The sequence below is a fragment of the Mustela putorius genome, unplaced genomic scaffold (assembly GCF_011764305.1).
Source record: "Mustela putorius furo isolate JIRA1106 unplaced genomic scaffold, ASM1176430v1.1 tig00003858_pilon_pilon_pilon, whole genome shotgun sequence".
NCBI lineage: Eukaryota > Metazoa > Chordata > Mammalia > Carnivora > Mustelidae > Mustela > Mustela putorius.
Genome location: NW_025422010.1, coordinates 41,746,644 through 41,773,950, shown reverse-complemented (window position 1 = coordinate 41,773,950; position 27,307 = coordinate 41,746,644). Strand labels below are relative to the sequence as shown.

The following is a 27,307-nucleotide window of genomic DNA, read 5'->3' as shown; positions in this document are numbered from 1 at the left end:
AGATGCTTGTTAAGCTGAACTGGCCTCAGGCCACCTTGCCCCTGCAGGGCTCTCGTTCTAACCAGCTATCCAGAAGGCTGCCTCTTCTGTCCGGGCCAGAGGGAGAGGAAGCACGCAGGGAGCCAGCTGCCATGTGCCAATGTGCCACATTTTCAAGCTTCCCTTTTATAAAAGGCACAGGAGCCAAGGTGTCTGTGTGGCCGGGCACATTTGCAGGGAGGGGACGCGCGTGACCCCCAGGCAGCCGCGGAGGTGTGCGTGGGAATGCGCAGTGTTAAGTGTCCCTCGCCTTCCAGCAGCACCCCCCTCCCGCCCCCCATGACCTTTCCCGATTTGAACCTTCAGCTACTTAACCTGATTCTGAAATGAAGCCACAGCTGCTGAAACTCATAGAGGTCGTAATAAATCAAGTCGTATGGGGGGGAGTTTTAAAAAAAAGGCATGGCAGCGGCAGCAAAGATGGCTTTTCACAGCGTGGCTCTTTCTCTGGGGTGACACTCTGGGCAGCGTGCCGGGGAAACCTTAGAAGGGCTCCTCTGGGACTGAGCAGCCCAGACTAACACCCCTGGGTCCTCCGTGCTTCATAATTGAGAGCATTAGGAATGAGACAGCACGCAGGCTCGCTCGCTCGCTCTTTCCTTTCCCCTTTGCAAGCCTGAGGTCCTGTCCTCTCAGGCTTGGTGACCAGTGAGGAAGGGATCCTTGAAAGGTCCTACCACCTCTCCTCCAGCCTAGACAGGCGGCAGTAACACAAGGCCCCATCAGAGACATGACCCACTTCCTCCAGGCTTCCATTGCGTTCGCCAGAACCCACTTTGACCCGGAGCTGAGCCAACCCCCCCCCACACCCCCTGGGGTCATCACATACTGACAAATCAAACGGAACTGAGTTTTCTTCTTCCCTTTGCCTTTTTCCATGAATCACCAGGGAGACAGACTGGAAAGCAATCGTGGGGACAACCACAGAGGAGAAGCGGAGGCTGGGTGGGAGGACAAGGAGCCCCCTTGTTGCTGCTCGTCTGTAGCGTGGTGGAGAGGGGCACCCCTGCCCCCTGTCCCTGCTGAGGCAGGCAGGGGCCGGTGGACCCCAGAGCGCTGGTCTGGAAACTGTCGTGAGCTGACCGCGAGGAGATCACTCGGCTCCTGTCTAGTCTGGTCACACTGTCATTCAAAGGTGTCTTCTTAGCCTATTCCCTGCCACCTGTCCCCTAATACTTGACCCTACTCTGCCCCCCAACACGAATACACTTCAGCCAACAGAGGCACTGGGGGGCATACATTCGGAGGAGGCAGGGGTCCCGTTCTGCTTCTGTCACTGAGCGGCTGTGTGACTTCAGGTGGATTTCCTAAGCTTTCTGGAACTTTCTGTACCCATGCACCTCACAAAACCCTAAAGGGTAGCCAGGGTGCAGTGTCTTCTCCCAGCCAGTGCACCCCGAATGCCTGTACAGTGACTGCCCGGCTCAAAGGGAGGGGGAAGGGGCCTCCAGCTGGACACCTGATAGGAACACCCAGTCATGGCGGAGTGAGCGCTACGCGGCCTTGCCGCAGACGTCTGGAAGGGACCCTCAAACTGGGGTTGCCGGACTCAGGGCTGGGGCACCTGAGGGGCTGGAAATTGCAGGATGGTGGCTTTGTGGCAGAGTTTGATCTTATGGCTTCAATCCTCCCAGTGGGAGAGCCCCCAGGATGCCAAGATGGCCAGCCTTGCGTGCTGGCGCCCCCTGCAGGCCGCTCTGCACACAGGCAGGCACGGATTCTGCAGACCAGGCAGGAAGGCAGGAAGGAGCCGGACCTCACAGCCCACCTCCCCGCATCCACACCCCCTAGGCATCTGCAGGATCTGCTGGGGTCTGCTCTTCGCTGGTCAACCCAGGGACCCATCAGTCAGCAGTGGGTAATTACCATGCACTCTGTGTGCCCAGGGGGTTGGCTCCGGAATAACAGACAGAGTTGGCAGGGACTTTGGATTTGCCCTTCTGTCCCCCTTTACTTTATAGGTGAGGAAGCCACCAGATGGCTGGGAGGGCTGGCCCGAGGTCCTCCAGCTGGAGAAATGCAGGGCAGGAGCTAGAACCCAGCCAGCTGGGTTCTGGCTCGGGGCCGCCTCCATCACACCTCCAAATCCCCTCCTGAGCAACGCCCTGTCTTCTCTTCCTGCCCCTAGGCGACTCCCAGATATCTTCCAGGCTCACCTCGGTCCCAAACCCCCATGCAACCTCCACAACCCCAAGTTGCCCAGGGCACTGAGGGGGCCAGACACAAGGAGCCAGGAGCCCCGCTGCCCAGTGGGGAGGCTGGCCCCTGGACTAGAGGAGGACCCCAAGGCCCAGAGCGGGTGGAGCTAGGCCAGACACTGGCTTTGGACTTCTGTCTCCTGCTCTTCCCCTTGAGGCAGGCCAGAAAATATGTTCTGGGGGAGCGGCAGAGCTTCAGTAGAGGAGGGGGAGGTAAGTAAGGGCAGCAAGGCTCGGTGAGACTGCCTGGCCCCACGGCCTCACCCGTGGCCCTGCTTGTGGCTCCCCGTGGGCTAATGGGCTGCGGTGGGAGGCGGGGTGGGGGGTGAGGTGAGGGGGCGGGGCAAGAAGACAGCAGGGCGCTGGGGGTCCGCACGGAGAGAAGCTTGTGGGCACCCACCTCCAGCCTGCTCCTGGGAGCAGCTGATCCCTAAGGAGGGGCTGAGTAAGCCCTCATGAGGTGGGCACCTGGGACCCTGCCCGTGACCGCCAGGCCCCCTACCATCTGCTTCAGTGACGCCCTGGCGTCCCAGGCTCCCCAGCAGGCTGGCCGGGGCCCCAGATACGGCGGCCCTCCTGGCCCTTGCCCAAGGCTGGCAGGGAGCATGCTACTCTTAAGGAGAAGTTTTGGGTCTGGATTAAAATCATTGTGGCTTACAACGGCGAGAAGCAGGTTCCAGCAGACGAAAAGGCCAATGGGGTGACTGTGGCCCGGGGTAGCCACCTGGCTTGGGCAGCCTCACACTGGGGCTTGCTGACACTGGTGGAGGCCCCGATGCTTCCCAGACACCCACGGCTGGGCCCCAGCTGCCTCACCCCTCCCAGGATTCCCCATACCATTGCAACCCCACAGGCTCCTCTCACCTACAGGCCTTAGCTTTGGCTCCTTCTTCCTGTTCTCCTCTGGCTCCCGAAAACCGGCTCCTTCTTTCATGCTGCCTCCTCCAGGAAGCCTTCCCCAGCTGCAAGTACTTAAAGGGCTTACCCTCTTCTCTGATTTCCTTAATGGCTCTCTGGTTAGGCTGGCTTTGACCCTCCAGCAGACTTTAACTGTCTGGTAGAGGCCAGTGCCCCTGCTTCACTGGGATCTAATGGTGCTAAGCACGGGGCACCCAGCAGGGCCTACACACCAGCCCCAGGGCCCCTGTGACGGCTATTCTTGTGGCAGGATTCCAGCGCTATCCATGATGCCACACCTGAATCCCAAGTTCTAGCACAAGCTGGTGGCCCCTGGGCTTGTAGAAGGTCTGGGTGTGGGGAGAGCCTCTCCTGGGAACCATGATGAATGGGATCCCTCAAGGACAAAAGGAAAAGCGTGATTTTACGACATTCAGAAGTTCCTCTTGGGGAAGGAGCCCTAAGAGGACACAGACGAAATGATATGTGTCCTGAGAAATTCTAACAATGATTATTATGTCTGTGGGGTAAGCGGGTGTAGGACACAGGTATTATGACCCAGTTTAATGGGAGAGTAAGTGGAAGGCAGCTGGAATTCAAGATCTGCCCAAAGTCGCCAGCTGACTGGTACCAGAACCAGGGCTAGATCTGGACCGGGTGAATGGGGGGGCGGGCCTGGGCTTTATCAATCACTGATTACTTCTGCCACGTGGCCATCTCTGTGGCCTACCTGCAGGATTCCAAGTGACTCTGCTTCTATTCTGCGTTAGACATACTATTCCTTTAATCAGGGTTTTTTTCAGCGTCTAGAGCAATGCAATGACTGTCGCCTGACAGCGGTCAATGGCAAGCGTGAGGCCAAGACTCAGAGCTCTGATTTACAGGCAGCCACGCAAGAATGCACTTATCCCAACCGCAGATGGACGTGCTTTAGCTGCAGCCCAAATGCCCCTGAATACTGCCTATACTACCCCTGCTTTGGCGTCACCCCTGCTCCGAGGCGGAGCGGGGCACTCTATAGTAGTGCCTTGGCCCCAAGACTTGGCCCCCAAGTCTTGCAGATGATGTAGGAACGCACATCTGTCTGGAACGTGCTCAGTAATAGTGGGGATGTCAAGACAGGGATGATAGGTGAGCCAAGCAGCTTCCCCGGGGTCCCTTGTATTGCCTTCTGCACCGTCGGCTGCCTGGGGACTGCTTGGTATTCACCTGGAGGGGAGGTGGGGAGACTTCTGTCCACTTCTGGGCACCTCTTATTTGCCTGGGGAGATGGAAGCCAGCTGCCCCCCAAAGCAGCAAGCTCACGACAAGTGTGACACTCTTGCTGGCTCTTGACATCGTCCTGTCATCTTCTTTACATCCCCACAACTCTCTCCGCCCCACTCCCATACTCCTTAACTATTGGTGAGTCACTCTTGTCCACGCCAGGCCAGGCATCCAGAACACAGCCAGTGCACATGGGCCCGGGGACGGGATGGTGAAGGGAAGCTGCGCCCACAGCAGCACTGTGGTCACCCAGAACTGCTGGGTCTCCAACGTGAGAGATTTCCAAGCATAACATCCTGGTCCTCCTTCATGAAGTCCCAACCCTTCTGTTCCATCTTATGGACCTCCTCCAACTCTCCACTTACACTCCTGATTCCAGGCCAGGTGGTGTCCCCAATGTCCCTTATTTGCATCGTGTCTTTGGGTCTTGACTCATTCTATCTCCCCCATCAAAAACAACTTCCCAGAAAATAGCTGGGCAGTTCCTGAAAAGTTAAAAGTGGAATTTCCATGTGATTCAGCAATTCCCCTTCTAGGCATATACCCGCCAAACAGATACTCAGATGCACATGTTCCCAGCGGCGGGACTTACAAGAGCCAAAGGAGGACACAACCCAAGCATCCCACGATGAATGAATGGAGAGCCAAAATGGGCAGATCCACACAGCGGAGTGTTACTGGGCCATGACAAGGAAGGATGTTCTGACATGTGGTTCCACGTGGATGAACCTTGAAACCACTTTGCTAAGTGACCTCTACCAGACACACATGGGCAACGATCTTAGGGATCCATGTATGTTTGGCCTGTGTAGAGAATGGGAGTCGTGGAGCCGGGAGGTGAGAAGCTGGGGGTAATATCTGGTGGCTACGGGGCTTCTGTTTGGGATGATGGGAGGTTCTGGGGGTGGAAAGTGGCAGAGGGGGTGCAACCTCATGGTTGTCCTTGGTGCCACTCAGTTATGTCCTTAAACGTGGTTCAAGTGGTAAATTTCATGTTGCATATATTTTACCACAATAAAAAAGATCAAAGATAGAAACCCAACCAACCCAAACAGGCCAACAATGACACCGTTCTTCCCGCTCTCCTTCTCGGCCCCTCTTGCTGAGTCCAGGTCCCTTGGCAAGCCTCTGCCACTCTTCTGGACTACATGGCTGGGGCATCTGAGTTCCACGAGCTACAGGGAAGGGCAGTCTCCATGGGGCCTTGTGAAGCCTGAGTGTAGAGGAAGAGCTTGGACAGTGACTCAAGACTACTGACTTCTCTTTGGAGGAATGACCTTCCGCCATCCCCTCCCTGCCCAGAGACTGCTGCTCTTCCTTGGTGGCGGCTGGTAGCGAGCAGTTACATAACCTGTGGGGAGATTTTTTCCATCGGGCTAGGCAGTGCCAGCTTTCCAGAGGCGGCCACGGCAGGTAGAGGCGCCCTGTCTGGGCTGGCCGTGTCTGGGCAGGGCAACGAGGCTGTGATCTGGAGTGGCTTAGCATAGCTCAGATTCCCAGCGGCGGCTAGGGGCCGGCCACTCGCTGAGCTGCGGGGAGGATCTGCCATCTCCCGCTGGCCTGGCTCTGGGAAGGGGGGAGGAGGAGGTGCTGGGGGTGAGCTGCCAGCCAGCCAGGGGTGACCCTCTGGGGCCTGGGACACCCGAGCTGGCCTTCTCCGATAACCCACTTATCTACAGTGCCTGCCTCGGCATGGCAGCCTCAGACAGGGAAGTGCCCGGCCAAGTTCTATCAGGGGATTTAGCAGGGAAAATGAAGCCGGGGTGGGGGGTGAGGGCATGCAGGGGGGGAGGACACGGCCTGGCAAGGGACATGGGTGATGGCGAAACAATTTCTGACTTGGGTAAAGCTCCCCTGGCCCAGAGACGGGTGGGAGCAGAACACTCAACTGTCTCCTGCTGCTGTCACCAATGCTCCTTTGTCCCCGCTGGACTGAGCTCCTGGAAGCAACCATCTGATGCTGGCCAAGGACCCACTATGTGCTGGCATGGTGGGGTGGGGGCACAAAGATGACAAGAACAGTCTTTGCTCTCAAGACGCCAGGGGACACGGCCTCTGACAAGAAAACCTTCATGGGCAAGCAGCGGCTCTAAGCTCCTTCTGGGACTTACCAAGGGCCCATGATCATTTTCTCTCCTCCACTTATTTTCTGATTAAAAATTCAAAATGCGTTTTCCCTGTTCGGGTCACGGGCTGCTTCTGTCCCGCCCAGCACAGCATTCCGGAATTGCATTTAGCATGTTCGAAAGCCACGTGCCCTCCCAGCAGCCCCTCCTCCCCCCATGCCACCCCAAGCTGAACAATCTGAGACACCTGGGGCCTTGGAGACATTCCAGCTGGGGCCTCAAGTGCAACACGCCGACTTTGGACAGCACCCCACCCGCACAAACTGCTAGAGAAGACCAGAGGGGTGGGTGGATTAGCAGTGATGACACACAGGCAGGCTGGGCCAGGGGGCGAGATACACAGCAAAGGCTCAATAACGGGTTTGTTGAGAGGAAGAAATGAGGATTGAAAGAAAGAAGGCACGATCCACTCCTTCCAAAGCCAGGGTGGCCAACAAGTGTGTCCCTGTTGGTTCTGGTAGGGAGGATGAGGCTCTCCCTGCCGCAGTGGCTGTGCCTGCCCGTGGACTCTGATGCTGAAGGTCAGGCTCTTGGGACAGCTGGTCTCCCATGGCGTGGGAGGCAGGCTTGCTGGTGGCCACCATCGGGGGACTATGTCTGCAGCTCCCCAGGCCCTCACAGGGCAAGAACTTCAGTACAAGCAGGCATAGTGACTCAAGGTGCTCGCACCCTGGCCAACAGGCGGGGCCACTTTTTTTTTTTTAAAGAAAAAAAGATCTTTTGTGGGTCTTTGCAATCACCATCCACACTCTGCTTGCAGGGTTAGTGGTCTACCCTGCCAGGAGCTCTTTGCTTTATCCCCTCTTGATTCTAGCAACCAGTGGAGGGGAACTGGGGGGTGGGCACAGCCCTGGGCTTTTCTCAGGCTCTGGAATGCACAGAACAATGCGCTTCTATCCCTGGGTATGCCTGGCTCGGGCCAACAGTAAAATTAGTTTCCATGCCTGGAGTGCACGTCGGCTCGGCGGCGGGTGGGCAGAAGTGAGGGAGGTCCGAGCAGAAAGTGGGAGCGAGGGGCAGAGCTGGGCGGCACCTCAGGGATGGCAGCTGTGTGGTTCGTCTGGATAAAGCCAGTGGAGATGTGGAGGTGTTTCCTCGGACACCCTCAGCCCTCCGCTGGCCCAGAAAGCCCAACTCTGAGACGGCTGGAAATGCAGGGGGATTATACTGGAACTGTGGATTTTGGAATCCCCACTGATAGCTTTAGGAGACAGATTCCTCATTCTCTGAACTTTCTGACCCTACAGCTTATCTGTGAGTGGGAGCCCCCAGGAGCTAGGGTGCTGGACTAACAGGCCCCATTCAGCCCCATGACGTTGGGTAGGGCTTGTAGCTTTCCCAAGCCACTTTTCTCATCTGTAAACATGGGGCAGGGCTCCTACCCTGGAACCCAGCTCAGAGAGAGAGTCTTGACACACACGGAGTGCTCGGGAGTGGAGGAATGCATCACACACAAGAGAGCACTGGGACCGAAGACGGAGGGCTCCATCCTTCCCTTCCAAGCATTTCCTGAGCACCTACTATGCCCAAGTCATGATGCCAGCAGCTGGGGACCGAGGACAACTCATCCAGAACTCCTGCTCTCAAGGAGTTTACACTTAGAGCTGGTTAGCCCCTCACCCCTTTTACCTGTAAAAGATGGGTGTTAGGAACTCCAGATTGTGGATGAAGAGGAACAGGTCTGATTTTCCTGAAACCTTGAGATAACCAGGAGAGAAGGAAGTTCTCTCTGATGAGTGCAGTTCGAAGGATGGCCCAGGGCCTCTGCCCCAAGCCAACAAATGTGGGACCAAGACAGGGGGCAGAGGATGGGAGAAACGGGGCAAGAGTAGGGTGTACGTGTCCCACCAGCCCTGGAGATGTATCTTATGTTTCTGATGTACTGATGGAGCAGCCGGACCAGGAAAACTTCAGTGTGCCTTCTGGGCCTAAAATCCATAGTTAAAATCACTCCCAGAGACCCCTCAAAAACCCTACATAACCCCTGGCACCACTCAATGGAGTTTCCACATATCAAAAGCCCCAAACACAGTGCCAACTGGTGACCCAGCCAGAAACTCAAGAATTTATCTGTTCTCTAGCTTGAGGCCAGTTTTTTCTTTTCTTTTTTTGGAAAGAGACAATCTTATAGAAGATGCTGGTAATTTATTTTGAAATCTGGTCATATGCCAGATTCCGATTTGGTGGGTTTTTTTTTTTTTTTTTTTTTTGGTCTCCCCCCTAAATCCCTGCCCCATAACAGCCCTGCTGTGTTTACAACTTGAGTTGAGATGAGTTCTTCTTCTTCTTCTTTTTTTTTTTTTTCAAAAAAGGTATCGCATCCTTCTGTTAGATGTGTTGTTGGCAACAGTTGCTAGGGAGAGCTGGGGTCAGTTACAGACACACTGATGCCTGCTCTAATAATACTTTGCTCTGCATAGCTCAGATGCAGACACCTCTTGGCTAAACAGGGCATGCACATTTCAACAGAGGAGGGCTTGAACTTGTACTGCCCAGGCATACCTCCGCGAAGAAACCCTCCCGGAGCCCAAGTGGAAGGCCTGGGGTGGTGACAGGGTAGTGCCGGGCGGAGGAGGCTCAGGCCTCCAATGCTTCTCATTCCAGAGGTCCCATAAAAAGAGGCACAGTCATTCTTGCCCTCCTCGTGAAGCTGGAGCCTCCCCCGCCACACCCCATTATCATCCCGCAATTTCCGGGTAAGGATCAAGGCCGAGACTTTTGGTAACTTCTGTCACCCGGGGGGTCCTGGGCACCCCACATTCCCCTGGAAGTCAGAAAGCATCAAGGCATGTGCTCCAGTGGGTGTGGGACCCAGCAGACGTGAAGTCGGGAGTTGGGTGGGCGGGGGTGGAGGGACGCACACTAGGCAGTGAAGCCGATCGTCTCCCCAGCTTTACCGGGTGGCCCAGCCTCTGGCACACCCGGCCATGTGGGTTTAGAGTGAGGTCCCTTTCCTAAAACACGTGATAGCTGCTCCGACATATGTCTGAGGCCAAGAAAGAGGAAAAGGACACAGGGAGACAAGCTAAGGACAGAGAGGAACAGGGCCAGCAGCGAGAAGAGGCACCTCTGGGCTCCTGCCTGGTTGACTTGGTTAGTGAGGAGCTGCTCCCGGAGGAACCCCAAAACAATGACAAGGAATGTGAGAAAGGGTCCCCCAGATGGTCTAGAATGGCTTCCTCATGGCCCAGGGGGGATCCTGAGGCCGGACAAAGTGAAGGGACTGGCTCTGATGCCATGTCTCCTGCTTTGGTGTTCACTCCTTGGCTCAGGCTCCGCGTCCTCCACGCAACTCAGCAAAGAGCCCAATACCTGCTACAAATTTCTTGACTGGCTCACGGAATGACAGGCAGGGCCAGCTGGTTCATAAGGGACAATGGTGGCACAGTCAGATCATTTCTGGACTGTCTACCTCCCGAGTGGCGCTCACCTGTCTACACAGCAGCATCACAGGGGAGATCTTTCAGAAGGATGGTCAGCCTGTCCCTGGAGAACCTAATTCAGCTGGTTCAGGCTAGGACTCCTGCAGTGGTATGCTCCTCTCCGTATGATTCGAGCAGGCAGCTAGGCTGAGAACCCCTGGCCTACAGAAAACCTGGTGGCTGGAACTGAGTGTTCGTATCCCCACTGCTGACAAGCACACCAATAAAAGTCTGTGACTCAGTAGGCCCATCTATAACACTGACCCAACACCCACAAACTGACAGTCACACAGTATAAGGCCTTGTGACTCAAAGTGTCAGGTCCCTGGGCCTCCAGCACCCACATCACCTGGGAGCTCGTCAGACCTGCACTCAGAACGAGGGGACCAACATCTGCATTTAAATTAAATACCATGCGATTCAAAAGCACATTCGAGTTGAGAAGCACCGATCTGATGAGAAACACTGATCTAACGCTTGACGTGTAATAGACATTTAAGAAATTCCACTGTTTAATATGTGGAATTTTATTTACAAGAGCATGAAGAAAAGGACCATATTTAAGGCAAAACGACTTGGTTTTGATGTAAAGACTGAAGACCATTCTTGAGCTGTGGGATTGGGGATGGGTCCATTGAAACCCCACTGGCTTAGGAGGGGAGTGCTTCTGGGCTCCAGGAGAGGACAATGCTGAGTCTTTGGCTGGGAAGGGTTAAAGGTCCTCTGACCTTCCTTTGGCCCCACTGAAGAGGTCTGCACCCTGGCGGGGCAGGGGGCTCTCTCCTCTGCCAGAGAGCCCCCTACAGCAGAGCCTGCCCCTCTCCCCCATGCTTCCAGCTCCCACTGGAAACCCAGGCAGCAAAAGCAGTCGGCCAAGGAGAACGCCGTCCAAAGCCGGCGGCGCCGGGAGCTGGGTTCATCGCGTACTTCACACCCTTGGCCCCACTGCAGCCAGCATCGCTAAGCCGGGCCTCTGATGTGGAGGCAGCAGCCCAACTGGCCACATGAGGGGCATCTCAGAGGCCACCGAAGAGACCGGCTGGAGATCCAGAGGCTGGGGGGGCTTGAGTATGAGTATGAGCTGAGTATGAGCCATGCGAGGAGAAAGGGCAGGAAAGGACTCTGGCGGCCGGAGGCTGTCTGCCGGGAGAGGAACGCCAATCAGGTTTGCCAGAAAATGAAGGCAAGTCAACAAAGACACCGCTGTGGGCGCGAAGAAGGGAAGTCAGGTTTGATAAGCCATATCCATTTCCCTCTTTTCTGGTACCTTGTGAGTCCAGGGTGGTGAATGGCCACGAATCTTGGAGAGCTCACTTCATTCAATTTGCCGCCTCTCCAGTGCCAGGGAGAGGCAGCAGGGCCTGAGGGCTCCCAGGCAGCCCCAGGCCGGCACATCCAGCCTGCCCAAGGGACCTTGAGAGTGAGGGTCCAGCTCAACCCCTCCAGGGCCCTTTCTCCTTGGCTTACACAGATGCTGGGGCTGCAGGTGGTGAAGAGGGGGTCCGTGGGGGCCTATGGGGGAATGCTTCGATTTCTCAGTACCTGACGCACAGATACCCTACCCAGGCAAATAGCAGATGGGGACTGACAGCCCTCCTCCACCCCAGGAACGAGGTGGCCTCAGTAGGGCTGGGTCTCCTGGGCTGGCTCCCGAAGCCTGTGCCCTGCCCATCACGGGGCCATGGCGTGGAGCAGGCGGAAACAGCCAGGACTGTTTCTGGCAGCAGCAGGGCCCAGGGAAAGTGAGGTGGAGGCAGCTCCTGTGGGGCCCCTCGGGCGCCCCCTCAAGGCCCTCGACTTATCTCCAGCAGTGTCAACCTGGAAGACCCATGGAGGAGGGTCAAGCAGCAGAGCAGAGGCCCAGTGCCAGCTGCTGACCGCTGAATCGGGCTGAGGAGCCCTGCGTCCCGGCTCTCGGTTTAGTGCCCTCGACCTGCACTAGTGTTTGCCAAACTGTGTCTCTCGGCGCACTAACTGGACACGACGTTATTAGACGGGGGATGCGAAGAGGACTCGCGGAGTTCGGCGGGGCCAAGCGGGTTCCCTTCCTGCTGTGCTAAGCCAGTCCACTCTGCGGCTGATGGAGAGGCGACTGTGCCACTGAAGCCCTTCTGTGGCTGAGCCTGTCCCAGGACGGATGCCCTGCCGGACACTGTGGGCAAGGCTGGTCTGACCACAGGTCGTTGGAAGAAGCGCCTGACCCGGGCAGGATCCTGGGCGGGCCCTGTGGCCAGTGGCCCTTCCCGGCTGGGTGGGTCTCGTCCCCACGCCCTGGATGTCTGCCTGCCACCAGCTCCGGCTAGGCTTCTTGGAGCTGGCAGCCATTGTCTGCAAGTCTTGGCCTATCCTGGCCCTTCTCAGGAAAAGAACAAAAGCCAAAGCCAAAGGCCGATCCTGTCCCTCACTGCCCCCATACATGGCAGACAGGCTGCTCCCCGCTGCCACCGTCCACACTCTCCCAGGACATTCCGGCCCGTGAGGAACATGCCCGATGTGCAAATCCCTCAGGTAATGCGGGAATTCGTCACCAGGGGAGTGTGGGTGATCCAGGAATGGGAACCTGATCGCGGCCTGGAGCTGGAAAGAAGCTTCCGGGGCTGGCCGGCGAGGGCTCATGTTACAGTGAGCAGACTCCCCAGGAAGAGGGGAGGACAGCAGGCGTGGAGCCCTTCGGGCAGCACACAGAGGGGGCTCCCTCCTCCCCATCTTTTGGGGAAGAGACAGCAGACTTTGAACCAGCTGCTTGAGACTGGCGTGACCACATGCCTCGGTTTACGCCTGGTGTCTGGGTGTGATTATGGACAGAGCTCCTGTGCCTCTCAGAAGTGCTGTGGCTTAGAGGACCTCTCCTACGCTCACCCTTGTTCACACAGACCTGCGGCGGCGGGTGGGGTGGGGTGGGGTCTCTTTCTGTTCTGGAACTCTGTGCTCACCACTTCCAGGCTCCTGTCTTGCCCTACTTGGACTGGAAACTCAGTTCACATCTCAGCGAGTCTAAGGTACAAAGTCAGAGTAGAGATGACTTTCCCACAGCCAGGAGTCCCCAGGTGAGATGGCCACGCCGTGCAACCTGCAACCTCTCCCTGATGCCACCAGCAGAACAGGCACAGGCCTCCAGCTCTCGAGATGGGACAGTCTTAACGCACACACGCCTATACCTGCTGCCCACTGATGCTAGTAAACCAGCACCGAGCCCTGGGACCCACGGACAAAGGGATGAAATGGATGGGGATTAAGCTGTCTGGAGGGATTTTGAGCCAGACAGTCATGGCTCTCCACGCTTCCCCTTTGCCTTAAAGGTGCTTTCAGGAAGCCCAGTGTATTGGCAGTCAGAACACACCTCTCCTGCTCCAAACCTCCGTGCCTTCCACTCACACCCATCTAAGCAGCAGTTACACCATCTCCGGGGGCTGGGAGGGGTGATGGCCTGGCACTGGAGGAGAAGGAGGAAGAAAAGAGAAGTCCACACAAGTTCAAGTCTGCTCGGACGAGGAGAGGTCAAAGCACAGAGACGGGTTAAGACCAAGCGTCAGCGCTCTTATCACGGAAATAGAAAGAGGGCAAGGCTGGTTAAACACGAAACACCTATAAAATTATATTGGTCCATTGTAACCATGGAGCACTCACACAAACACACGCAAATCCGGACACTCACCCCTCGCCCCTCTAGTGCCTTTTTATTTTCTATAATTAATCGGGCAAGGGTGGGACTTGGGAAGAGTTCAACCGTGGTCAGCATCTGCAGCCTTCTCTCTAGTGCTAACCCGGGGCTGGTGCGGCGGGGGCAGGGCGGTACAGCCACGGGGGGCCAGTTACCTGAAGCATGTTGAGAAGCAGGCTCCGGAACTTGGTCCCCTCCACCATGAAGAGGGCCATCTTGTCGCAGAGTTTGGCGGCCGTGAAGGCAAAACTGCGGTCAGACACGGCCTTCTGGTAGATGGTCCGGACGATCTCTCCCAGCATCTCCTCAGAGTTGGTCGAGTTCTGGGCCTCCTCCATGAAGGTGCTGAGCTTGGTGTCCACATCGCTGCTGTTGTTCCGCATGCTGTTCAGGATCTCGATCAACTTGTCCATCTTGTTCTGCTGAGGGCTGGTGGTCTCCACGGCCACTTCGTCCTGGGGGTGTGGGAGACAAATCGAGTCACGCCTGAGCGGAGCCGAGGTTACCGCTGGGGGTGACCAGTGGAGGGAGGGCTGCCGCCCCCTGAAAGGATCCAGCCCTACCTTCTCGAACCCGAGGTTGGGTCCCTCTGGGAACGCGGACCTCCCCCAAAGACCCTCTGGCCCAGGGTCCTCTGCTGACCTTATTCTTGGCTCCTGTGACCTCTGGGGCTGATCCTTCTTGCAAGCTCTAACTTTTACCCAGGATTCCCATATATATTGGCTGTGTGTCTACTTGCCTATAAAATGTCGCAAGCTAGACATGACTTAATGGGGCTTGTAAAAGAGGAAATGAGATAACAAGCAAAATATGGAGTCTAAGGGCAAGAAGGAGAGAAGTATCCAAAAATGCCCACCATCTTGGTTAAACGCGCCCATGGAATGGCTACCTAATCTTCAGACTCTTGGTTACTACAGCCCTCGGACAATCGTGATCTCTGGGTAAACAGAGCCCTGGTTTTGTGTCCTACAGAGATTGTGCCAACCTTCTAGAAGAAATGCTACCTACCAAGGAATCCTGCCATGTGCCACTGAATCAAATGGCACTTCCTGGAAGGAAATTTCAAACAACAGACTCAACACTCTTTAGAAGTTTCACTGCAAGTGGATCAGACCCAGACTGGTAAAGGAAGAAAATGTCATCTGACAGTCTCAAAAGTATTTATTCAAACATAATGGATGGATAGCCAAGAGCGTGATCACCCTAACTGCTGGGATGTGAGATCAGGGTAAAGGGCAGGGTCAGGGACATAAATGGAGGTCCCACGCTTGTCTTTGCATTCTCAACAAGGAGAGCACTAGCTTAGCACAAACCAGGGTTCTAGAACCTGCTTTCTGCCTCTAGCCATATGGCTATGGGCAGTGGTTTCACTTCCGGGCCTCAGTTTACTCACCGGTAAGATGAGGAGGTTAGATGATGCATAGCTTTCCCTGAGCCCTGCCACTGTCTATGCCAGTGTCCTCCTGGTCCAGGAATCCAGGGGCCTCATCTAAGAGGAGTCCTTGAAACCCATGTGTGGGTGCTATGGCTCCACGGTTTCTATTCCAGCCCCTCCCTGCCCACCCCACTGCCCAACTGTCTGGGCCCCAAGGCAGAAGAGTGGTTTGTACATAAAATAATATCCACCCGGGAGGGCCTTTCCATGTGTCATGACATTTAATCTTCACAGTCTGTCTGCAGGGTGGGTACAGAGGAGTCAGCTGGGGCTCAGAGAGGTTAGGTGACTTGCCCAAGGTCACCTAGCCAGTCAGAGGCAGGGTGGGCCCCAGCTGGACTCTCAAGCCCACGTTGTTTCCACTCCTCGACAGTGCAGCTACATTTAGTGGAACAGGAGGGAATGCAACGAGTAATCTCGCCACACTGTCCAGGCTGTAGGAACACATCTTGGAAAGTCTTCAGGAGAAGACGTACTGGTCACCAGCTGGGAACCACTTCCAGGCTCCCACCTTTGAGAAGCAGGGAAATGAATGGTGCTTCCCTCCTGGACCTCACAGTGGCAAGCCCCACAGTGGCAAGCCCCACAGTGGCTTGCCCCACAGTGGCTCCATCCACGGTGGGTGGGAACTCGGGGCTGCAAAGGATGCTGGGAGCAGCATCTCAGCATCAGGTGTTGGCTGGAGAAGAGGTCTGACCTGCCTCGTCCTGCGTGAGTGTGCACCGGGGCCCACCTTCTTGGGCAAAAGGAGGAGAGTAGGTGGTTGAGAGAGGTGAGGGAGAAGCCCACAGCTTCGAGCTCACAGGAGCCCCAGAAGGAGGACTCTGGGGAGGGCTGGGGGGCATGTTGGCCTTCTCAGAACAGCTCTCCTGGGTGACTTCTCCTGCATCTCTGGCAGGAAGGGGGGTTAGGGTGAGCATAGTGGACTGGAAGCTGCCAGCGACATAGTCCCACCTGTTTGCTAGAGGTTCAGGGACATGTCCTCCTGAATCGGTGAGCCAGGCTCTGGAAGCCAGGTCCGGGGATAAAGTGAAGACAGAGAGGCTAAGGGTGGGAGGCAGGGGCAACACTCAAGGCCCTCATTCTTGGGCCTGTACCAGTGCAGGGTTGGCACCTGTAGGACGCCGGGTGGGGTGTCTAAGGCCTCCTTAGACCCTTCCCTGGCTGCTGTCTGATGAAGGAGGAGAACAGCAAAGCCGAGGCCTGCTCGAGCTCTTCCCGACTCACCTTCACTCTCGACCCTGGTGGGGACCACAGCTGGCGGGCACTTACCTCGGGGAGAAGCATCGGTCCTTCTCATCGTATCAGCTCTGAGTTTCCCCCCAAGTCCCCTTTAGCACTACAGGGCAGTGTCTGACCACAGAGAAGGCGGGAGGGGAGAACCAGGCCTTCTCCGCACCCTTCCCACCGGCCTTGGGGACGTGCCCCTTCCTCCCCTTCCCTCTCAGGTTGGGGGCTGCTGCCCAGGGCCCCCTCTTCCCCGCAGGGGCCTCTTGGGGGACCGGAAGGGGAGGAGCCAGAACATGCTGGAGGGGTTCATGCAGAACTGGCCATGGGCCGGCTCTCTGGTGACCAGGGGTCCCAGAGGCAGCAGGGGCCACCTCAGACCCACACCCACCACCAAAGTGCCTACCTCGCGCTGTCCTCCCTGGTGCAAGAGAACAACAAAAATTCAATTACCGGTACCTTTTCTTTCAGCCTTCGCCGCAGCCTGTCTTTGGAAGATTGGAGCAGGGTAATTTTGGGCCGCTCCCCGATGCGCTCGGGAATAATACTGTCTTTACGCTTTGTCTCGGCCTCCGGACCCCCTGACTGCTGCAGGGGCAACCTCTCAGAAGCCACTGGGGCAAGCGCATCAGGGCTGCAGGGGGGTTCGAGGCAGCTGTGCCCGGTGTCCCCTAGGGCGTCCTCCAGTTTGGAACTCTCCATGGTCACGGTCTCTTTGGCATTGCGGTGGGCGCCTGCCTCCCCCTTGTCTCCTGGGGGGTGCTTCATGTTGCTATGGTGCCAGCGTCGGTTCTGGCTGTAGCCATGGTGGGTGGGCCTCCCTGAGGGGTGGGGCGCCGAGCCCCCCTGGTAGGATTTCTGGTGGTCCCTGTTGTGTTTGGCACTGCCTGGCTGGTGGTCACCATGCTGCTGGGGCTTGTTTCCTCCTGGGGGTCTCTGTTGCCGTCTGCAAACCAAAAGGGTAAGACACAGAGGGTCACCAGGAGGGCCGCTCGGGGTCCCTGTGCCAAACACCAGGAGAGCAATCCCCTGAGCCGTTTATTCATTCCTTCTTTCAGCTCCCTTCCTGATCACTTCCTTAGGACGGGACCTACAGACGCAGCAGAGCAGGAGGCAGACAGGTCTGCGCGATTCCCGAGGGTTTGAGTTGGTCCTTGAGTTAAAGTATTATTTTATTAGAACCCACGTCAGCCCATGTGTGGGAAACCAAATTCAAAGGAGGCGCTAGAGGAGATCATGAACCCTCCTGACTTTGCTTGCAGCCGCCTGGCCTGTACTCTGGAAGGAACCACCGTTACCATTTTGGGAAGCTTCCAAACATATTCCATGCACGTTCCGGCAAAGACGTATACACAGACCCGCATCTGTAACAACTATCCTGGTAATGGCTTTTTACCATAATGGCTCTTATAAAGTTATAGCATTTGTTAAACAACCTTTTTCTCGTTTTTCTTTTGGTAGATTGACATTTCCATCCCCAAGCCCACTAACGCAATGAGAAGTTGTGATGGGCTGGATTGTGTGTCCCCACCCCCACAGTCCACATGTGGAAGCCCCCATCCCTGCCACCTCAGAATGCCCCTGTATTTGAAGAGAGGGCCCTTAAAGAGAGGGTTGAGTTAATCCGTTGGGCCATTAGGGTGGGCCCACCTCCAATCCGACCGGTGTCCTTATAACAGGAGGAAATCTAGACACAGTCACACACCAGGGACGCAGGCACACGGAAGACCATATGAGGAAACGGCAAGAAGGCAGCCATCTGCAAGGGAGACGAATCCTGCAGACACCTTAACCTCCCACTTCCAGCCTCTAGAATTCCAGAAACTCAATTCCTGTGGCTGAGTCACTCTGTCTGTGGTATTTTGTCATGGGAGTCCAAGCTAACGGACACGAGTGTGACACCTGACTCACCGATTTCCTGGACGCTCTATTTCTAAGGCAGAGAATGTCACATAGACTTGAAGTGTGCACCTGGGATGAACCCCAAATGTTTTGATCTGTGGACTGAAGACAAGAGAGGGGATGGGACGGGGTGTTCTGGGGACCCTCCGGTCTTGTGCACAAAGGGTGTTTCCATCTCTGGATACCCTTTCAGGTCTACCGTCTCAGTATTCTCCACACGACGTGCAGATGAAGAACAAGATGACCACGAGCACCTTAAAAGTTGTAAAGTCACTGTAGAAAGAAGACTTTACCTTCTAAAGACTGAGGCTTATACCCTCGTCTGTGAGCCTTCTCCTTGGCCGGTAGAACAGACCTTCATTGCTTTGCATTTTATGAACAAAAAGGTGTTTATTTCCTTTAAACTACTACTACTTATACAGACTCAGTTTCAATGTTCACTTGATAATTTTGGATCTGTGAAAATTTGGAGGCATCCTGGGTTGTGGTTACATATATCACTTTCCCATTAAAATCAATGAAAACAACTTTTTTTTTTTTTTTTCATTGAAAAGCTTCCCCTACTAGCGGGGATTTCAAGGGGGAAATTAAAGTTGTTAGGTGAGATAGGTGTGTGTTCTTTTGTTTCCACACAAATGGTAACTACAAAACACTGTATCATAGAAGGAGGAGATTAGTATATTTCTGGAGGGAAATTCAATGATTTGTTACAAGAGCCCCTAGAACACACACTGGACCTTGCAATTCCACTTGTGGCAATTTATCCAAAGGAAATTAACAAAAGCCTCGCATAGAGATGTAGATACAAGGATGTTCATCACAGCAGTGTGTAACGGAAACTAAATGTGGAGCCGTAGGATATGGTGTAAGACTGGACTCTGGTTGACAGAAGAAAGCACGCATCCTCGAACGTGTAGCACGGTGCTATCTTTTAAGGCAAATATTTATGTGCCTAGAAAAATCTGGAAGTAGACACACCAAAACACTAACAGTGGTTCTCTCTAGGGAATGGGATGAGGATTTTTCTTTTCTTTTTTCTTTTTGTTTTCTAAATGAACATGAAGTTCTTTCCCTTTTTCTCTGTTCTTGGGGGTGTGGGGGGCGGGAGGAAGAGGGAACGGGAGAATCCCCAACAGGCTCTGTGCCCAGTGCAGAGCCCCAATTGGGGCTCCATCTCACAAGCCTGAGATTGAAACCAAGAGTCCGACACTTAACTGACTGAGCCACTCAAGAGCCCCAAGGTAGTGGCTTATTCAGTTCAAAACAAAACAAAACAACAACAACAAAAACCCAACGCCTTGTTGTTGAACTATTTTCCAGAGAGGCTGTACCATTTTGCATTCCCACCACCAACACACAAGCTGTTTGCAGTCATTACTTCTCGGGGTAATTCCAGCCGCATCTTTTCCCCCTCCTCGACTGTATGGATTCTGAGAGCACGCATGTTAGATACGCTATTCTGGACTCCCTGGTCCCAGAAGCTCATGCACCGTTTCTTTTTTTTTTTTTTCCCCCTTTTTTTCCTTTCCCCAGCCTATTTTCTCTGCGTGGCTCAGACTGGATCAATTCTAGTCTATCTTCCAGTACACTGGTTCTTTCCCTTGCCCCTACATTGAGTTGTTAATTTGACTATGAAGTTTCATTTGGGTCTTTGTTATAGCTTCCATTTCTTTGCCAAGACCTAATTTTTCATCTGTTCCTAATTGTCCTTTGAAGAATTTTTATGTCGGCTGCTTTAAAAATCTTTTGTCAGATAATTCTTTTTCTTTTTTTTTTTTTTTAAGATTTTATTTATTTATTTGACAGAGAGACATAGCCAGAGAGGGAACACAAGCAGGGGGAGTGGGAGAGGGAGAAGCAGGCTCCCCGCTGAGCAGGGAGCCCGATGTGGGCTCGATCCCAGGACCCCGGGACCATGACCTGAGCGAAGGCAGCTGCTCAATGACTGAGCCACCCAGGCGCCCCTTGTCAGGTAATTCTAACATTTCTGTCATCTTGGTCTTGGCATCTGTTGTATTTTCTCATTCAGTTGAGATCTTTCTGGGTTTCAGTATGACTAGGAGATTTTCAGTTGAAACCTGGACATCTTGGGTATTATGTTCTGTGAGTCTGGACCTAATTAAGTTGAGTCTTAGAACGGTTTTGGCCGGCTTCCTCTGACCTTGCTCCAGTACCAGAAAGGGTTGTTGTGCCTTGTTACTGCCAAGCGGGTAGTAGAGGTCGGCTTCCCTACTGGGCTTTCTCTGATACTCCAAGGGAGGTCCTCTTTACGGCTGAGGAGGGCTGGGAGTTCTGGCTCCCCATATTGTTGCCTCCCTGGCGAGGAGGGTACACATTGCTACCAGGTGGCCTCCACGGACACAGAGGGAGGGGTGCTCCGTGCCCCATGGGGACGTCCAGAATCCTCACTCAGCCTTTCTGACACCACCTTGGGGAGGATTTGGGACCCTCCTCACGGCCCGTGAGAGTCAACTCTTGGCTCTCTCCTTGGCCTTTGCTTGTGTGGGTCAGGGTGGAGCCCCCCCCCCTTTTTTTCTGGGAGCTTTGCCTAGAGTTGAGTGTTATCATCCAAAAGTTTTCTGCCTCACGAGGCTGCCCCTTTTCTGATCCTCTGGCCAGAGAAGGCAGGTTTTTGTAGGGGACTTTTGGTCTGCCTGTGCCTACCAGTGTTTCTGGGTTGCCAGCTTCTTTGGCTCCAAGTCTGGGATCTGTGAGGCCAGGAAGAAAATCAAGCAAGTTACTACTCTATGATTCCTTGGGCGCCACGGTCCCCATCGGGTCTTCCTTCTCTCCAACCTTTTGGAGTCCTCTTATGTTTCTTTTTATGTAGAATGTCCAGGGTTTCTAGTTGTCTGTATTTATTTTTAATAGTTTAAGAGTCATTACAGAAACATCTACGGAAGCCTAGGACGTGGCATGGAGTCCGGCTGCCTGGGTGAGACCTGGGCCCTTCTCAGGAGGCCCGCATGGTATTTTTCATCCTTGGTGTCCAGGTTCAATCTCACTGGGTCTGAAGCACATCCCTGGGACCATGCTGGCCTGATACTCAGGTGCAAGAAGTATCCCTTCCTCCCCACGCCCCTCCCCTCTGTCGGCATGTCTTCAACTCTCAGTTTTATTCCCCAGTGGACTCATTCTAAAAAGCAGGGAGCAGCAAGGTACCACAGCTCTAAGTTCTGGAAGACAGTGAGTCTGCATTCACTGAGGGGCAGGGCTCATGAATAAGGCACCCAGGCAAGTGCTGGGCCCCGTCCGCAAAGTGAGTCACTGGGTCAGCTTCTTTCCAGGATCACCAACTGGCCTTCAGACTGTCCAGACCTAAATCCAGATGCCTGCACCACAAGTCGGCTCGGAAGCCAGCAGCTCTCACCTGAGGGGCACAGACCGGCCTCCGTCTAGAGAGAGCCAGAAGCCTGGAGCCGGGAGGAATTCCATGGCCCTGCCACTCCTCGGGGACCAGATGCCTGTGACATTCTGTGAATTCTCCCTGCTTTTATTTTTCAGTGACTTTCAAGCAATTCACCCTCTCTCCTTCCCCTCTCTTTGTTCTCAGAGTATGAGTAATTTTTAAGTCCAGAGAAGAACCTTGGAAATTCCCTGGCAGATAACGCTTGATTGTCACGACTTTTCCCATCCTTATTTAGAAAATTTGTGGTGCCTGCAGCTACGGCCCAAGGAATGCCCCCAAACGATGGTTGACCAAGTCCTTCCCAGCATTTGTCTTAAAACTGTCTGGCTTCCCACTTGCCGTATCAGGGATTTCCCTGTCTCCGCCCAATCTCCTCCCTCCTTTCCCCCAGAAAACAGAACAACAAAACAAAAAACAAAAACAAAACAAAATTTCTCTCCACCTGGAGGAGGAAGGAGGTAATTTCGACACGGTTGGTGGTCAAGGGCTCAGAAAGAAAGCAGCTAGGTCTTGTAGACATTCTGCTGTTCTTGCTGGAAATTTTGGAGGGCCTGGAATTCTATGTCACCCTAGTTTGCCAGACCTTGGAGCCAGTCAGTTCTGTCCATACAGCAATGACCAAGGGGCATTTAGTGGGTGTTCTCAGACCCATTCTGCCTGGGGTGGGGGTGGGGGGGGCTCCTCCTTTGCACACACAGAATGCTGTCTGCAGGCAGAAGGGGAGACCCTTATGGGCCCCCTCTTACTTGGGCAGGCAAGACAATGGAGTCAAAAAGAAGAAGGCTGATAGGAGGCTGGGTGGCCCCTTGTGGTGGGGAGGCACAGAAGAGCCTGATGCATTTTCTCCTTCCTGTTCAAGGCTCTGATTCGTTCTCAGGGCCACTGACTGCTGGGACTGGTCTCTGCGTGCAGGCTGGTCAAGAAGCTTTCTTCCCATTTTACAGATAAGTCAACTGAGGCTCAGTGAGGTGAAATCCCACACACTCTCCAGAGTGTGCCCAGCCCGTCAGCTAGTTTCAGCACCCAGGACCCACCTCCTGTCTGTCTCCTGTTTGCTTGACGATCCAGTGCAGGAGAGAAGGGCTGAGTTAGGACCGAGATCTGCTATGGTGATGGCCACACGAGGCCCATGTCCTGGGCGTGAGAAAGGACTGAGAGGGCCCCAGCCACTGGAGCAGACTGGGGGCCGGGCCTCGATCCCCCACAATGGAGACCCAGGCTTCCCTGCTCTGGCCATTCACAAATATTTGTCAGCGGTCACTGGCTGAGCTGTCCAAAACCGGCTCCTCTCTCCTCTGCGTTTGTTGGCCTTGGGTTTCGTCGATACCTCCCTACGGGGGCCAGCTGGCTGCTCACCATGAAACCTGTGGGTTTAGGTTTGGCCTGGCTAACCTGAGCTGCTTTTGCTCCCAGTGGCTGGGCAGGGAAGCTCTTGGTCTCAGATACATGGACGTGTGGGTCCAGGTTTTGGAAACACAGCAGACACGCAGTTTTACAACCCTGTGAGCAAAAAAAAAAAAAAAAAAAAAGGGCAAAAATCCATTTCCCTGTCGCTTATTATGCTCTCCTCTCTCTGGGGGAAGTCTTCTCTGGTGGTGGTGGTAGAGGGGAGAGGAATGGCTCAGGAGATAAGATTAATATTCCATTTTTGCCACTGGCAACACCTGCCGTTAGGGAAATCGTGGCTTTTTTTTTGCGGGGGGGTGGTGGAGCATGGAAATTGTTGGTATGCTTTTTCCATCCCTCATTTAGTTTATTCTTCCATCTTTGGGTTCTGAAATCAGATGTCTTGTTTCACTCTAAGACTGCGTCCTTTTATTAAAAAAAAAGGAAAAGAAAGAAAAAGAAAAAAAGTTCCCCACACCACAGCTGCATTTTGGGAGGTGGGTGTAGCGAGAGTAACTTCAGACTTTCTTTTAAAAAGTGATTCTAACAGCAGTGCAAATGCAGACAAACATCTCTCTGTTCATTTTTTTTTTAAATTTCATAATTGTTCCCAACTAGATATTCCGAGGGCCACTGACTCATTATGGTTCTCTCGATGTCAGACGCTTTACCACATAATTTGTAGGTCTGCTTAAAAATTTCTGAAAGCAAAATTCCTAGGGCGAGTGGTTTTAAAACTATGCACGGGCTCATATTTCTTGCCTTCAGGGAAAGTGATGACTGCTTATTACTAGCTCAGGCGCCTCCATTCCTGCCCACCTACACACACCCCACACGGGGTCCCGCCTTCCGCACCCGAGCCGCGGGGGCAATGTCAGAGCTGGGCGGGCGCAGGCGCGGGACTCCTCTGCAGCTCTGGGGCCTGGGAATGAGGATCGTGGCCACACACGTCTGCCCCTCTCTGCAGAAAGGCTGGGATGCTTCATGAGGGGAAGTGTAGGATTTGGAAAGCCAATGGAGGGAAACATGCCATTGGCTCGACAGAGTCTAGAATCATGGTGGCCTGTGTTAACTGAGCATCTATTATATGCCCAGGGCCAGAGGAGGTCGTGGAAATCCATGAGGTCTCTTCTGCAGGAGACCCCTCAGCAGGCCTGTCCGGGAGACCACAGCCAGCTCAGAGCCTGCTTCTGTTCCCAACTGTGCTGGCACCCAGCTCAGGGGTGGCTGTGAGACAGGACAGTTTCACTGATGACTAAGCCATGGTTCAGAGAAGTTGCCTTTTCCTCTGCTGGGATGCCCAAGGGGTCAGTGACAAGGTCCGGAGCTCCAATCTGTGCTTCCATGCTAAGGTGCTGCCAGAAATGCTCAGTGCCTGGATTGTCAGTTACTTGTCTAGGGTCTTCCTGGCTTCTGGAGGACCGGGGCGCCACCACAGCTCCGACAACCAAATCTCCCTGTAATTGCCAGGGCCACCACTGACATCATGGTGGTGATAGCAGCACGTGGTTGCCTTGGCTTTCTCAGTTGTAGGCCTGCTCCCCATACCGGGTGCCCCTGCCGGTCCCTGGAGGAGAGAGCCCGTTGTTTCAGGAAAACGCCTGCTGCCTTGGACGGTCAGCCAAGCTCCAGGCGCTGCTCCTCTGAGACTCTGGGACTCTCCTTGTGCTCTAATCTCGGAAGAAAATAATTCAAGACTGAGGTCTCTGCCAGCCAAGATGAAGGTTCACGTTAGAAGTTCAGTATTTCACTGCATGGTCTGAAAGCTTTGGAAACCAGACATTTACCTGGTCAAAGGGATGTTCTGGAATGGAAATGAGAGGATCTGACTGGTACCTCTGCCCCCGCGAAGGCAGAGAAGAAACTTTTCCAATTGCAGGATGCATCACTGGAAGGGTGAGAAGAGGGACAACTGCTTCATTTTCTGCTGCATTAATGAAACATGCTGTGAGATTCTGCTCTGCCTGGAGGTTGATCGGAGGTGTCGATGGGCTTGCCCAAGGCCACAGAGTTCCTGCGACGCTTTGAGGGGAGCTGGGGCTGTGGGTGACAACAGCTGGTCAGCTGTCCCTCAGGAGTGTCTCAATACCCTTCCCAATCTCATGTGGGCTCCAAGGCCCAGATCTGCCCAGCAGCCTTCCCCAGCTCCCCGGAGTCCCCTTCTTTCAGACTCCTAATGTGATTAAAGCCCGACTTCCTACTCTGTGACACCAAACCGCCTCATGGGTTCTTCCTGTATGGCCTTAAAAGCACCCACTTCCTTCCAATGGGGTAGGAACTTCTATCTCCCTTGGGGTCTGGCTAGGAGCAGGACATTCACTCATGCCTCCAGTGAACCCCACAATGTGCCAGGCCCTGGGGACACAGGGATGATCCCAACACTGGGCAATGCCCTCATGGAGCTTAGGATCCATTTGGAGACATAGACACTAATCCACTAATGATAGGACAGGTTATCTGGCAACAATCAGGGACAAGAATCATGAAGGAAAGGAAGCAGAGAGTAGCCCAGAGGTCTGCGACAGCCCGGTCTTGGCGGCAGGATAGACCTCATACTCTGTGAGGCCCAGTACAAAATGACAATGGGGGTCTCTGGTTCAAAAACGACTGGGAATTTCAAGATGGTACTGGCAGAGCCCCACCTGGAGAGGCCCTGAAGGACAGGACTGGAAGGACCAGGACACAGAGTAATACTAAGAAAAACCCACTAACATGTATGAGGACAGACCATGTGCCAGGCACGGCTTTCACTTCACCCCAATAGGAAGGGACTGCTATTAACCCTGTTTTACAGAGAGGTCATGAGGCACAGAGAATGTAAGTACTTATCGAAGGCCACACAGCTTCCAAGAGATAGAGCTTGGGTTTACATTTCAGCAGTTTGACCTTAGAATCTGTGCCCTCAACCGCCATGCTCTCTTGTCTCAAGGTTCTGAGGCCGGTCAGAGGGTCCTCGGGGCCCGCAGCAGCTGGCATCATTGCTGAACCACTGCGATCCAAATCCAATTCCAGAGGATCTCAGGCATTGGCCAAAGCCAGAGGGGGAAGGGACTGTGGGCTGGCAGCGTGTGGCGGAAGCAGGGCTAGATATGCAGAAGCAAAGGCCAAAGGCTAAGCCCGAGGCCACTGGGAACAGGGAAGCTGAAGCCCGTGGGAGGGGAAGGGGAAAGCCTGGGAGGGCTCTGGACAGAGCCCCACGTTGAGGTTTGGAAATCCAGCTTCCAGCCTTGGCTCCACTGCGTCTGGGGAAAACCACAGAAGCCACGTGTGGCCCTTGGGTTTCCATCTGTGCTGGGAACAGTCCCTCCCCCACCAGTCTGCTAGTTCCCGTGGCTGGGACCTGTGGGGCAGGGCTGGGAGGCTGGGTTTTCGGGGTGGCCCTCCGGCATCGCTGCTAAGGAAGAGAAGGAGGAGCTGCAGGCTCCTGCTGCTTCCTCCATCTCGGGGCAGCACGGAAAGCCATGAAGAACTGGCTTTCTTTGAGGTACTACTAGGGGGGTGGTTCCCTGAGTCTCACTCAGCTGCTCAGGCATTTCTGAGGTGCTCCTCCCAACACCCCTGGTAATCCAGGGCTCTTGGCCAAAACATCAGTGCTGGGCAGCTTTGGAAATCCAGCTGACTCCTCATGTCTCAGTATTCCCACCTGCTGAATGGGAATCCTAAAACCCCACTCAAGGTGTACCTTTAGGTGAGCTCCCCACTTCTCTGCCTTCCTGCCTGGGTCACCAGGCTGGTCGGGAATTACAACATAATCAAGGCCAGGAGAGCGTCTGGGGAACAAAGGCACATTATACGTACGAGGTATTATTTTTGTTCCAGTGTGAATCAGGCATTCCAAGAATCCTTGGCCTCCTGCGTTCTTAGGCAGCGTGATGTCATGGGACGAGCGTGCGGCTGCCTTGGAGGAGGGTTTCCAGAAGGCTCTTGCCCTTCTGTCTGGCCTGGCCAAGCCCTGCAGGCACTTAGGTCTGGCTGGGGACCCTCAGTGCGGCCTCCTGGCAAGTCGGGGCATCCCCTGAGCTACATGTCTCCGTCGGGCTTTGCTAAGAGGCTGACAGACATAAGCCATGAATGCTGGTTAAGTCCCAGATGGGACATTTGATTTTCCAGCTCTAACGACCTGTGGCTAAACTGGCCCAGTCACGTGACTCAACACCAGGAAGCAAAACTCTGGACACCTTTTCTGAGGCTGGAGATTCTGCCGGCTCCCACCCTCTTTTCCTAAAGAACAGGGGAGGTCCATCTATGGGTGTGGACTTGCACCGCCCGGGCGCCTTCTCCCACAGGCCTCCACTGCCTGCGACACGGATGCTGATCAACACGAATTCCTGGGGCATTT

The 27,307-nt window shown here is 54.5% G+C and overlaps 1 protein-coding gene across 5 annotated transcripts in view; it reads right to left on the bottom strand.

The window, feature by feature from the left end:
* Nucleotides 1–27,307, bottom strand: part of CTIF (cap binding complex dependent translation initiation factor) — a 279,877-nt gene that overhangs the window by 69,863 nt on the left and 182,707 nt on the right. For 4 of the 5 annotated variants that reach the window (XM_045065609.1, XM_045065611.1, XM_013055911.2 and 1 more), the window contains 2 exons: nt 16,725–17,217; nt 13,765–14,064 (listed from right to left, as the gene is read on the bottom strand). In XM_045065609.1, coding sequence (XP_044921544.1) covers nt 13,765–14,064; nt 16,725–17,217 — 793 coding nt within the window. The remainder of the gene's footprint in view (nt 1–13,764; nt 14,065–16,724; nt 17,218–27,307) is intronic. The other variant, XM_045065610.1, reaches the window with a different exon arrangement.